The following is a 14,362-nucleotide window of genomic DNA, read 5'->3' on the forward strand; positions in this document are numbered from 1 at the left end:
GTTCCTTTTCTCAATTGTTTATTCAGTTTTCTAGCTATTACTGAAGAATGTAGAGCCTTATCACAATTACTTTTGATAATTAATTTTATTGTAGTAATCATAATTGCCAGTTGTTGCTTTTAATAGCTGACAAATAAAGTAATATAAGCTGATATAACAACCAGTGACCTGGGGAGGATTTTGGAGGAAAAAAAAAAAGTGCTTACCTAAGTGAGATTGGTATGAGAGATATTGAAATTCCCTATTCTCATCAGTTTGTCCTACGTAAGCTCAAGAAAATTAAGAGAGAGTGTGTCAGCGTATTCAAAAAATGCTGAAATGTACAAATTAGATCGTATCTTCATATATTGCAGTAGAGTGGATTTCACAAACATTGATATCATTTTCATGCAGTTACTGATATTTTACCTCATGTATATCCAATCAAAATCTAATTACATTTTTGACTGGTCATTTATTTGAAGTTCCTCTATTAAACGTGCTATAAAACAATCTCTCAGTATCTTTATTCTTTTCAGGGGCTTGTAGCTATTGCAAATTTCTGAAATTCATTGCAAAAACTTCCAATATTTTGTTCAGGTCTGGTTTAAGGCATTACCATTTCACCTCATGCCTACTCCTAATTATACGTCTTGAAAGACCTCAGTATATTTTCCAGAGTTAATATTTCTAGCTTTCTATCTATATAATTTTGCCTGGAAGAGAAGTCCTACTTAAACATGGAACTGTTATGAAATCTTGACTTGAAATAATATTAAACTTGCAGACTCATCCCAGTTAAGAATACTCTTAAACACTAATAACATAGGTTATTTCTTGGGTTTTTATATTTTTTATACTAAAGCACTTTATATTTTTTAAACTAAAGTTGATTTTTTATTAAAAGATAAAACTCTGACAAACTCATTGAACAATATTGTGAAGTTCTTTGAGCACTGAATAGCCAGAGTCCCTTCTGGACCTCTGATTTGCAGGGTTCTGATTGTGGAGCTGAGAACCCACTCACACTAGTGGCCATCTAATCAAACAAGTCCTTTAGGTGAGTAAGACCTTACCGACAGTTGCCTCCCATTTAACAGAGTCTGACAGTTACATTTTGTTTAGTGGTCAGGTAAGTGTGGAGAAAGCCCAGCACTTTCATAGCAGTTTCTACCTTAAATGCATTATGCCATGGTACGATGAGGAATTCCTGGCTCATTTAACAAATGTTTCAGCAATTTGAAATTCAGGCTGGTCATTCCCAACTTTGCTTTGAGCTATCCATTGTAAAACATTTACAGTCAGATGCAGTATGTGGAACTGAATTAGAGTTCTGTAACGGCTAGCACATCTGAGCTTCATGTGGCGGCTCCCTGATCCTAACTGCCTCTTTTGTTGTAAGCAAAACAAAAACATGATTGCTACAGCAGTCCGATAGACCATACAGATTTTTAGCTGCTTCTGATAACTGACCCTTGCTAGGCAGAAGTGCATACTAACTGTACAGATTATAATAAGGCCAGAACTAGGTGTTCCGATTGGACATCATTGCTTTTGCATCTGTTTATATCTTATTTGAGGTATAGTCCCATAGCTAAAACTTAATTAGAGCGATTAAAACTTAATCGGACACACTGGTTGCCTCCCCAGATGCTTACAGTATGGTGTGTAAATATCAAACATTAATACCTGGTAAAATGCAAAAGCTGTCTTTCCCCCTGTCGGAAATTTTACTTGTTCCAAACCAGAATGTGCAGTTCTTGCATATGTAGTAGTATTTACTCACAAGAACAGTTCCACTGCCTGCAGTGGATCAGGTTTCGTATCCTATACAGGGACAGCAGAACGTGGATTACAGAAAAGCTCTATTATGTCAATTGGCTTCATTAGAAAATGCTTCCATAGAATATGTTTCTAGTATTGGGCTGGCATTTTACATGTTTTGAGACAGAACTCTCACCATTTCTCTAGGATGTATTTTTTGAATGTTCACACTAGATAATCTGTAGAATACAGGGCAGACAATAATAAATGAGGATAATTTTGTGGATAGAATACAGGTGTATTTCATGGAAAATGAAAAGAGATTATGGTAATAGAACCACCCAGTATATTTCTAATTTTGGAAAGTTTTAGTCTAGCTACCCTTTTATCTTATTTTCTATTTTGTCACTATCTCTGTTGAATTGAGACAATTTATATTTCTTTTTTAAAAAATGTTCTCTCCTCATCCTGTTACATACCTTTGTAAACTTGCCATTTTTCCCCATCGCTGTCCTTACTGTAATCCTTTCACAAGTTTACTTCTGTATTGAGAATCTAGCATTCAATATTTGTACTCGTCTTCTTAAATCTTTGCTTCCTGTTAAAACTTTGAATGGAAGCATGAAAGAACAAAACTGTTCAACCTAATTAACTTAATCGCTTCTTACGGGTTCTTTAGTTTACCTTAGGCATTTTTTCTCCAAACTATTTACCACTCTTCCTTTTTGAGTTCATTCCTCATTAGGTAAAGAGGCTAGCTAAACCCCTTTCAAACAGTTTTTCAAAAGTGTTGCGTTGAAAAGTTGGAAAAAGTTGAGAAGTATTCCTTTTTTCAATTAAAATATTGAAAATTTGTAATCAAGTTAGGTATCTAATTTGATAACTTTCCAAACCACAGTATGAGCTTTCAGGTGGCAGAGAAAAACCTTGGAGGCGTAACTAAGGCGCAGTGATTACCACCTGAAATAACTCCTAAGAGTTATCTAGACTGTGTGGACAGCAATGCGCAGTTACTAAGACAATGGACTGCACTGAGGCACGACGAGCGAATGCTTCCACTAGCACTGAAGTGTGAGGTAACTACTCTGGCTATTTTGGCTGCTATCTAAAATGAGACCTGAATAGCAGTCCCAGAGGAACAAGGAAAATAATCTGATGACCCTTCTACGCTGTTTCTGGCATGTCTGCAAGTCTAAATGGGGCCTAAGGATGCCGTTGGGGTGCTGTGCACCTCAGACTCCTTAATGATTATGCTTTGCTTAAATTACACAAACTTTGGCTTGCAAACACATTCATTTTTGTCCTGTTGTGTTGACTGTCAAACCCATTTCCTTTATGACTCCCGCCTCATTGCCTTTCATAAGTTTCCTATTGACATACTAGGCCTCTGGCGTCTCCCTAAGACTCTGTTTTTTCTGCTCTTAACTTCCAGAGGGGCCAGTCATGCTGTGCAGAAACTGTGCCAAAGTTGTGAGCTGTACTTGACGTGAAGATAATATGTACCTGTTACTGTGTTTAAGATGCCCTTCTGTTAGTGAGTATCGATGCTGAAAACCTCCAAAATACAGCACACAACGCACAATATTTCACTTTAAGGGCTTTCCCTTGGCTAACAGGGGGCATGCAAATTTATTAGCTGGATTTGGAAAAAAATCATTATTTTCTACCGTTCAGGATTGATAAACTGGGAGGTCACAATGTGGGGTGCTGGGAAACGATCCACAATCTTAGCTTCCATTTTGGATTTCTTGCCACCCTCTGTGACTGGGCCACAGTGTTTGTAAACTGTGTGGCCAAGTCATTCTGCAGGGCGGAGAGAGTCTGACTTTGTAAGAGCTGATAATATCACATTGCAAGATTTTACATTTGTAGAAATATGCTAAGAAAATTGTTTGGGTTAGCAGATCTCATGCCTCAGTGTGCCGCCATATTTGTTAGTAGTTAGCTGGGATCATTACACAGGGATAATAGATAATAATTTTGTTTAAAAGTATATACATTTAGAAGGAATATATTTTCATTCTTACCTGATTTTATACAGTCTGATGTCTTGCAAACCCCATCTAAAAAAGGAGACAGTCATGCCCTTAATTTCTACGGAAAGTCAGTGTAATAAATGCTGTTGTCGGCTTTATTTTCATTGACGCGGTCACTTTAGAAGTGCTTTTCACTGTCGTATACAGCAAGATAAAGATAAAAAGCACACCTTGCATTCACTAAGTGAATGTTTATAGGACCAGGCTCTAAAAATACCATCATCTTCATCCCTTTAGGGTCATTCAGTGCTGGGTGACTACCATCATGTGGAATTTTTGTAGTCATCACAGGAAAATGTTTATCAATTGATTTAGAGCTGGGCAAAATAATATTTTTATGAGAAATAAGGAATAAGAAAAATGGTTCACGGGGACTGAAGACAGTTGCAAATTCAGTTTGAATTTAGGAATTCACTACAATGAGAAGATTTTGCACGAATTGTGTGATAATTTTGAGACATTCACTCTGAAATCTTCTAAACAAAATACAAGGTCCAGGAACATGAAAATGTTTCCTTTTGAGAATTTTAAAAAAGAACAATTTTTATTTTTCTTTTCAGAATGGCATTTCCCATTCCATAATTGAACTAGACTATAACAAAAAATTTAAACAAAACCATTAAATACTTTAAAATGAAAAAAAAAGCATTTCACTTCTAATGGAACAAAACACTCTAGTTTGATCCAAAATGTAAATTGCACTTCTTGTGCTTCTCTGTATTGTATTTTGCAAAAATTACCAAAGTATTTCCGCCTGAACTGAATTATTTTCAAATGTTCTGGTATGGCTACTGAATCAGAAAATCCATTAGTATGACTATACTCCCTAAGAATCTTTTCCACAATATCCTGAAAAAGGAAAAAATATGATTTTCATATATGTACAGGAATATAGAAGATGCATTGTAATTTTGGCTTTCTTCAGAAGTGTGGTATATTGCAGAGTTTTTTGCTTACTGAAGCACTGATTACAAACAGAAGTATTGCTAAGTCAGAACAAACAGATGTTTTGTTTACCGCAACTTTTCATGGAACAAATGAATTTACAGAATCCCTGTTGGAAAAAAGCAGTTTTGTGTCAGTCTTCAGCAGTAAGAAGCGTGGATGCAATTTCACATTTCAGATAACTGTGTCATACCGTCTAGTTTTATATATATATATATATATATATATACACACATATGTATATGTGTGTATGTATGTGTGTATATATATAATATGCTATGATGTAGCAGCTAGTAATTTTATATACTAAGTAAGGTAAAGCATTGTATTATCAGGTGAGTAATTCTGAGCTGAACTCAGATGCTTTTTATTATCTGAATGTTTTCTGTAACGCAGCTATATATACCATGCAACATACTGTCTTTTGTAACACATTCTAATATACCGCAACGTCAATATTTTCTTTTGCTCAAACAATTGTATTCTGCTTGTTAAAACATTTTTGTGTAATTTCTTAAAATACTTTCCTATTCAAATGTATTTATTCATTCAAGGACAGTTAGTTTTAATGTACTCACCATCATATGTTGCATACAGAACTATCATTGTGATAGCTACAATAGTTAGCAGAATCACTACAACAGCTAGCCCTATTTCCAGGGCACTCCATCGCAGTTTTTTCTTTGGTTTTGGAGTATTCATTTCAGTTATATCCATCTGGCTTTCTGACTTGCCCATAACCCAGAGTCTGAAAAAGAAAAGGGAAAATTCACTGAGGACTTCACTGAGTCATAGGTCTTGAAATTGGCTTCTCAACTACACAGGAACAAAAAGGTTTCCTGGGTGAGGTTTGAGCCTTCCAAACACAAAGTTTGTTACTTTATAACACTTAGAAGAATGTAAGCCATGAAATTAAAAATACAGATACATACCACTAATTGTGCTTCCTTCACATGAAGAGGCCACCAAATAGAAAAGGAAAGCCAACAAACCAACACCTGTTTTAACACTTACCCGTGTAATTTAATCTTTTACGATGGTACAGGAGTTCACAAGCAAGCAAAAGGCAAGTCTTACTGCTTGAATAAAAATTAACTTAATCTCCCAATTACTGATCTAATGCCAAAGGTCAAAATATGCCATTGTGCTTTGCTGTCATTTTAAAAAATCACGTAAGCAATTCTTGACTGTAGCTTTAAAGCTGTCACTAAAAATAGGGGGGAAAAAAAAACAGGCTCATCTGAGATCCTGTCAGATTCACACTAAAGATGATGAGTCTTCACGCTGTTTTTAAAAGAAGTGTTACCAGGTCCTTTTTATTTGAGATTAGACCAATGTAAATTAGAAGTAACCACAATGCATACATGCAGAACTGCTGGTGGGAGTTCATGCTCACTCATTCATGCTCACTCCCAGAATGTATATGCAATAGTAAGTTTTGAGATTCTGTAAAGATTATTTTGGCTACTTTTGCAGTACTGCTGTTCTAAAATTCTTTGCCCTGTCCTTGTGACTCTCACTTGCTTAGGACCAGACCACGTCCTCTGGTGATACAGATTCCAATTCCTGCACGTATAGCAACGAATGGAAATTCTTGACAGTTTCATTCAGTTCACAGCAGTCATGGAGATGGAGTTCGCCCTGCTCTTTCCATTCCATAGGGAAGAATATGAGTGTTCCACTGGGATGAATAATGGAAACACCTACATTGACCAGACTCAGTCACAGGAAGCTCGGCCAGTGGTGCAGGGCTAGGTCAGGGCATTTAAGTCCTCTTGTATTCATCACAAGTCCTCTTGTATTCATCACAACCTTTACTTCCTATTTTCTATAAGCAGGAATAGCAGCAGTAAAAAAGGAACCCTTCTCAGCTGGTACATATCATACATTCAGGTTCAAGATTTGAACTTCAGCTATTTTAAACTGTTTTGTGTATTGCTGGCCTGTATTAATCTTTGTCTTTTCAAGCTACTGCAGATGTCCAGCCCTTGCTTTTGCTCTGCACCTTGTATTTCTGATTCCCATTCCTTAGTTTCAGTAAGCTCTTTCTATCCTTAATGTCCACGAACTAGCTCCTCCACTGAAAAAAACATTTAATCAAAGTGTGTATGTTTACTGATGAGCATCTCTATTAGATGTCAAATAATGCAGTTTCATGGACCCAAGTAAAGAGAGATTTTGTATTCCATGAGTTTGTGCAGTACCCGGCTCAATGGATCCTTGGACCCTCTCACAATAACAGTGTTTTATCTAAATGAACGAGAGAACATTGTTATTTCAGTGTCTCCTCTCCATTTTTGTCACTATTCTCAGGACATCGAGAAACATTAAGCAGTGGGTGGTCCCAGAATCATAGGTCTTCTGTGGGTCAGGAGGGTGGAATCCTGCAAGGTCTGTCCAGCCTCTATCTTTGCAAGCCTATAGGGACCATTACACCTTTCCTGATAAGCCACTATTTTGCTCTGAAGAGTAAGTTTTTGGTCCAGTCAGCAAGTGGTTTCTGAGACACAGAGTTGAAATATCTCACAGATAAAAGTTAGAGGCTGTTTGGAGAAATTGGCCCTGCATTAACTGTGAACTAGAAAATCACAAATAACATAAAAGCAAGTTAACCATTACACCCGTCTCACTTCCAGTCATAATAAGGAGCAAAAAAAGGGTTTTATATCGACTAAATGCTGACCAGTCCTCAGAATCTTCTGAACACCTGGAGCCTAATTTAAAAAGTGATGCTTGTCTTCAGACGTGCAAGTGTCTTTAAAGCACTGAAAATAGTTTAGTAGAGGAACAATAAATACTGTACCTTTCATGTGCAAATATGCTCCTTTTAGTCAACTAGAGTTTTTCCAAGTGAGCTAATCTTTCTGTTCCTGCAGGAGTGTTCCTCATACTTAAAAGCATCCCACTGACTATTTTTTACCTCTAGTTATTTGGAGAGCCTATTGCGTCTGCATTAAAGAACACCTAGTAAAAGCTTTTTATGTGCTAACTGCAAGCACAGCAAAAATGAAAGAATAATTTAAGCAGACAAAAACTGAGGTATTACGGTTTTCTTCCCTTTCTCTTAGTGCTCTTCTGATCCCTTCCAGCAGCTGCCTGCTAAAGCTTAGATACAACAGACAGCTGTAATTTTTTGACTGATCCTGGCCTAGGTGGCACATGGAGTTAATTCATTAGCTTTTCCTTTTGGAATGCATATGTTAAAAATTGACTTGTGGCTCACCTAGTTATGAGCCAAGTCTCTGCAGAAACATGGAGCATGCCACAAAATCACTATAGTTTTGTTTTCTTTTGTTTTTAACTTTCACAGAGCGTATGCACGTGGATGAGCTACACCATGTCTGTGTCTGTAAGAGCAAGACACAGCTGTTAGGGATGACTAACAAGTGCCACCCGGCATCACTCTGGTAAGCCGAAGTGTGGGCTACTGCCTCCTCCTGCCGCTCCCCGCACCTTAACGAGTACCGGGGCGGTCTGAGGACGAGCTCGAAGCCGCGCTCGGCGCGCACAAGCCTGTTCCGGTGTGCCGGCTTCCCTGACCTGGGCTCGAGCCGGGCCGGGGGCCGCGCCCGCGGCCCGCCGGTAGGTGGCGCCCTGGGCCGCCCGCGGCTGTGCCGCGCCGCGCTCCGGCCGGGCCGGGCAGGGCGCCGGCGCTCGGCTCCGGCGCCCCAGCACCGGGCGTTTCAGCGCGCCCGGGGTAGCGAGGTGTGCCGGGAACAAGGGCTGCTGCTCAAGGGAGGCGCGACCCGCGGCCGGTCCCGCACGCCGCCCAGACGGCACGCCGCCGCGGAGACCCAACTTCCCGGTGCCCAGAGCACGCGCGTTGGGGAGTCCCATAACTTAGGGATGGAGCTGGCTCGGGACTGGCTAGAAATCCCAGCGTGACGGCTGGGGCAGGAAAGCAGTTGCCGGGCCCCGTGCCGTGCCGCGCCGCCGCCGCGCCCGCCACCCCACACTCACCGGCTGGCGCTCGGAGCGGTCCGGCCCCGGGGCCACCGCACACATCCCCCGCCAGCGCCGGGCGGAGGCGGCGCGGGGCGCCCCGAGGCGGCGGGGCAGCGCCGCGGGGCCCCGGGGAAGGCGGCACGGAGGCTAGGCTGGCGGGGCGCCGGGCGGCCGCCGCCGGGGCTCAGCGCCCTGCCCGCCCGCGGGCTGCGGCAGGGGCGCGGGGCGCCGGCATCGCCGGGACATCAAAGCCCAGGCGCTCCCTGCTCCCCGTGCCGGCCGCCGCGCGAGCCTGGCTGCTGCTCGCCGCCGCCGCCGCCGCGCAAAGTGCTTGCAGTCAAAGGAGCCCTTGTCTCTGGGCTGCTGGACGAGCAGTTCTCCGGGTGACCTGAAGGCTTCTTCCTCTTTGCGATCGCAAAAATGTGATGGGGCAGGAAACAAACAACCCCCCGCCCCGACAGCAACAAACCACGCTCTTCACCTCGCAAAGCTTCCCCTGAGCGCTTAGGTAGAAGAGAGAGAAGGGGCTGCAGCCTGGACTCAGGCAGTGCGGATGGGCATTATGTCCGATGGAGCTGCCCCATTCCCGACTTGGGAAGCCACCTCTGCGTGCCGCGCTCTCGCAGGAGGAGGGTGAAAGGCACCGAGGCCGTATGCAAAGCGACAGCTGAGCTGGAGTGCAAGAGCAGGCTGCACCTTCCTTCCTTCTCAGGCTTTTCATTTCTTTCCACTCAGTTCAAGAGAGGGAAAGAGGGGATGCACAAGGAACGTTAACGGTCTAATTCCTGCAATGCTTGATGCCTATTGCCATGCAAACTCACTGCCTTTGTCAAATTAATGCAGTCACATATTCTCTGCAAGATCATGTGCCCTCATTCGCTTAATGATTTCTTCTCGAGAGAGAAAGCTTTGACTTTTTGCATGGAGAGAGAGGCAGCCCTGAGCTCTGCTTTAACATTTAACAGCAAACCAAGTATCAAGAGACCTCTAAGTTTCACTTTTACTAACAAATTGGCAAATATGGGAAGAAGGAAGACAAAATTGTTGTCATTCTTCTGTCCCAAACCAGATACCACATGCTTCTGCTGCCTTCCTCAGGGCACCTATATTACATCTAAGACAGAAATGGCAGCTGAAATTTCTGCAATCTTTTATTACCAGCTACACACTAAGATGTCTGCTACTAGAGAGGTGCACCCTTTCTCCTCTCTAAGGTGGAAACTGGGAACTCATTTCCTAGAACTGCACAGCAAGCGATCCACAGAGCAGATGCAATTAAGAGGGGAGGCTGATATAGGCATCAACTGAGAAGATGTTAAAATGAAGCGTATTTGCAAAATGACCATCTGAAAAAGGAACAAAAAAAATGTTTTATTCACTGAACAGACGAGGCAATAAAAGTAGCAAGCATAGGAAAAACATTCCAAAAAAAGATTACAGAACAAAAATACTGCATTTTCCTACAGTTAAGAGTGGAGAAAATGCTGTTTCTATCATTTCCAGAATCAATGTTCAAATGAATAGTACTACCTCAGTTTCAACCTGCCCTGCATTAATTCTTGTAAAGTTCCATTTTGGTTACTAGAACAAGCCATCTGCTCCTGCAATCCTGACAGTTAGCTAGTGCCTTAAAGTCCTCCCTGACACAAATAATACAAAGTCTCATCACTCACCCTAAAAATAGATGAATCATTAAAAATACACGTGATTTTGTAACTAGATGCCTCTTCTACGGCCTTAAATATGGCAAAGCTTGAAAAGTAAAGGGTGAGATGAATAGTCTGAACTAAAATGGCAAAAGAGGATTTGTTTCAATATTTTTAGGTAAATAATATTTTTAGGTAAATCAAAAATGTGTAACTGCCCACTTCAAAGAGAGAGAAAGGGGGGAAAATTGGAAATCAATTGGGATTTCAATTGGAAATCTGTAAACAATTCAAAGAGGGCTAATATGCCTCACGCACAGTGTGAGAGTTCCCACTCTTGCAGAACCTTGTGTTTGGAAAAGAAGTATTAGGCATTTGTATATACACAGGCTAAAGGATGTGTGATCTGTGAGTCAAATACTGTAATTCCTGTTCAGATGTTATTTAGAGAAAACTCTCATCAAGTAAACAGTGTAATATTCTGTCTAAGAAAGAGGCTAAAACCTATTATCTATGCTCTTGTGGACAATTAGAGAAGCAAGGTTTTTAGCAGGAGACAGTATGTTACAGCAGGCCTATGATATAGCTGAAAAATCTTTAGATCAACATAGTCATAACATATCGCTACAAGATGGCTCTTCAGCTGCTCACTATTCACAGCTATTTACTGCGGTGCAACGTATGCTGCTTACTCACTGAAGTGTCCTTCAGCTGACCAGAAGGTTTTCAGTACGCTGTATAAGCACTAAGTTCCTTCTTCCACTGACCTTCAAGCTCAGCATACGAGCAACTTACACCGATACAAATTCCTAGTCAAGAAGAGATCAAGAATGTATCTGATCATTTTTTAATTATGAGACCTATAGCTTCACTCTATTAGGAGAAATATTCTGTAGATTAAGTGCAAGCTAAGAGAAAAAAACAAACAAAAACAAACCCACAACAGAAGATTCCCCTCTGAACTGAAAATGTAATTAAACCCTCCCATTTAGAGATTATAATAAATAATTCGTCTGCATAAACCCTTCCGAGTAGTCCTACTGCTTTCAGTGAGAAAGAGGGCAGGAGTAAGAGTTTGTAGGATCAGCCATTAGGTATCAATTGAATGGAATCTGACATTACTATGTGACAATTCTGTGTACTTCTCATGGACAACCCCCAGGTTAAATAAATAATAAATTTATAGAACCAAGTAAAACAGCAGACCATTTACAGAGTCAGATGATGAAAAAAAGAGTTAATGGGCGAGTACACTGTCATTAAATTAGTATCTGACATTGAAAAATAAAGGTTTCTGCCCAATACTAATTTAAATTGAGGAGATAATATAATATCTTGATATCAGTAATACTGTTTCTTTAAAATCTGTAGCTAGAGAAGTATGCCTCTTGGAAAACTGTGCTCCCAGGTAGTTCAGAACAACATACAAAAATGGATGCACTGTCCAGCATTCTGAAAAACAAACTGTGACACAATAGCCTAACTTCAATTCACAGGCTGTTAAGTGAAGAAAAGCCAATAACCCATTCAATCTTGTTTTCTCCAGTTGGTCCAAACCGACAACAGTAAGGCTTTTTATTGTCAATATGACCTCTGGATGATGTTTAGGAAATTTGAAGTAATTTACATTACTACAAAACATTGTTAACCATATTGTATTTCATTTTGGGAAAGCTCACTTCCCCAAAGTAACAAAGTCAACACTCAAGAGGCAAATAACTACCAACGTTAATGTTGCCTGTGTGATTCTGACTCTTTTTAATCCTGCGTATTCTTCTTCTGTCACCTCCTGTGTCACAGGCAGAATAAGAAATCGCCTGGAAAATCTCCTTCTGCCTAACTTCCTTGGTCCAGTGCAGTTGGACTGTGAGAGAGTTTAGATGCTAAAGTCTTAACACTCTGAGTACATACTCAGTTTTTTCCAGCAGGTTTATAATGAATTCAAATGAATGTTTGGGTGATTTCTCGCTGCAGAAAGTAAACAGGCTAGGTCTCAAAATATTTGTTACGCTGCCTAAACTTTTCAGGTCTAATCATATAATATTACAAAGCTTTATCATTGTCGGTTGACAAGCTTCATACTGTATTTGAGCTGCAGGGAGCTTGCAAGCTTGAAAAAATATTTGGTTGAAAAAAAGTATTTTTTCCTATTTTTAAGATTGCCTAAAACCCACGTTAAATGCTTTAGTTAACATGGGCTTACAGGCTTTTGGGGGTCCTGAATTTCTCTGCAGCCATAATGGCAATCATGGTTTTAAGGGTTACTGAGAAAAAACAGTTTTTTTTTTTTTTTTGAAGAAATAGGTGAAAAGTAAAACCAGGTAAAACTTTACGTGTGTGATGTACGCAGAAAACATAATAGTTGCTAACAACATGAGCACAGAAGCAAGGCATAAGAGAATTTCAATGAATTAACTGCAGGGTTTCCTGCACCGTTCAAATGTGACTACACAAAGGCTCGTCACACTTGGCTTTTCCTGTAAACTTTAAAACCGCAGGGCCTTCATTCCCACAACCAGCAGACCAGAAACAACTAAAGATGTACCAAACGTAAGGAGTCAGTCAATACCGTAACACAGTGCTTCCCACTGTTTATCTCACCGTGGGCTCCGAACCGCCATTGGCCCAGAGGGAGAAGCTCTGCACACCGCAACGACCCGGCAACACTCACGCAGGACACCACTGCCGCTCGAGCTCCACAGCGCAGAACGTTCTGGAAGGGGTGGGGGGGGCGAGGTGAGGCAGGCAGCAGCTGTGAGGGGGAGCCCGGGAACGTTCTGGAAGGGGCAGGGCGGGGTGAGGCAGGCAGCAGCCGCCAGGGGGAGCCCGGGAACGTTCTGGAAGGGGCAGGGCGGGGTGAGGCAGGCAGCAGCCGCCAGGGGGAGCCCGGGAACGTTCTGGAAGGGGCAGGGCGGGGTGAGGCAGGCAGCAGCCGCCAGGGGGAGCCCGGGAACGTTCTGGAAGGGGCGGGGTGAGGCAGGCAGCAGCCGCCAGGGGGAGCCCGGGAACGTTCTGGAAGGGGTGGGGCGGGGTGAGGCAGGCAGCAGCCGCCAGGGGGAGCCCAGGAACGTTCTGGAAGGGGTGGGGCGGGGTGAGGCAGGTAGCAGCTGTGAGGGGGAGCCCGGGAACGTTCTGGAAGGGGTGGGGCGGGGTGAGGCAGGCAGCAGCCGCCAGGGGGAGCCCGGGAACGTTCTGGAAGGGGTGGGGCGGGGTGAGGCAGGTAGCAGCTGTGAGGGGGAGCCCGGGAACGTTCTGGAAGGGGTGGGGCGGGGTGAGGCAGGCAGCAGCCGCCAGGGGGAGCCCGGGAACGTTCTGGAAGGGGTGGGGCGGGGTGAGGCAGGTAGCAGCTGCCAGGGGGAGCCCGGGAACGTTCTGGAAGGGGTGGGGCGGGGTGAGGCAGGCAGCAGCCGCCAGGGGGAGCCCGGGAACGTTCTGGAAGGGGTGGGGCGGGGTGAGGCAGGCAGCAGCCGCCAGGGGGAGCCCGGGAACGTTCTGGAAGGGGCGGGGTGAGGCAGGCAGCAGCTGCCAGGGGGAGCCCGGGAACGTTCTGGAAGGGGTGGGGAGCTGCCAAGGGGCACCCGGGAAGGTTGTGGAAGGCACAGGAGGGGTGGCCTCTGCTGTTAAGGGTGGTGTGCGCTGCTCAGGAGGTGGCAGGAGGCTTGGCAGCAACTGAGGTAATAATATTTCCCAGGGTTTGGGTTTTACTTGGTGCTGTGGTGAGGGAGCGGGAACCTGTGCCTCCTCCTGCAGCGGAGAGGGCCAGCCCAGCTCATGCCTGGGACTGGGGCGGGTGCAGTTACAACCCTTCTAGGCCTCAGGGTGCTCTGCAGTGTGAGCTAGTTGTTGTGCAAGCTTAAATAGTGCTGTAGTAAATGCTGCTATAGTGGTTAGTCACTGTTAATAGTTATCAGTGTCATTGCACTTAGGAAAATGGTGAGCCATAGTTCTCCATTCATGCTTCTTTTGGGAATGTATTACATTTTAAATGTACACATTCTTTTTTTCTGAGACATTTTCTGCTTATGTCATCTTGAATGACTAACTTTG

The 14,362-nt window shown here is 43.0% G+C and overlaps 1 protein-coding gene across 2 annotated transcripts in view; it reads right to left on the reverse strand.

Annotated features, from left to right (window-relative positions):
- The window catches only part of MME (membrane metalloendopeptidase), a 58,494-nt gene extending 49,696 nt beyond the window's left edge, over nt 1–8,798 (reverse strand). Inside the window, exons 1-3 of one of the 2 annotated variants that reach the window (XM_068953886.1) lie at nt 8,685–8,798; nt 5,303–5,472; nt 3,771–3,806 (exon numbers count right to left, since the gene is read on the reverse strand). In XM_068953886.1, coding sequence (XP_068809987.1) covers nt 3,771–3,806; nt 5,303–5,462 — 196 coding nt within the window. In that variant the 5' untranslated portion in view covers nt 5,463–5,472; nt 8,685–8,798. Of the gene's footprint in view, nt 1–3,770; nt 3,807–5,302; nt 5,473–5,656; nt 5,769–8,684 lie in introns of those variants that run through there. The other variant, XM_068953885.1, reaches the window with a different exon arrangement.
- Nucleotides 8,799–14,362: the final 5,564 nt, after the last annotated feature.

Source organism: Struthio camelus, chromosome 9 (genome assembly GCF_040807025.1).
Source record: "Struthio camelus isolate bStrCam1 chromosome 9, bStrCam1.hap1, whole genome shotgun sequence".
NCBI classification, from domain to species: Eukaryota; Metazoa; Chordata; class Aves; order Struthioniformes; family Struthionidae; genus Struthio; species Struthio camelus.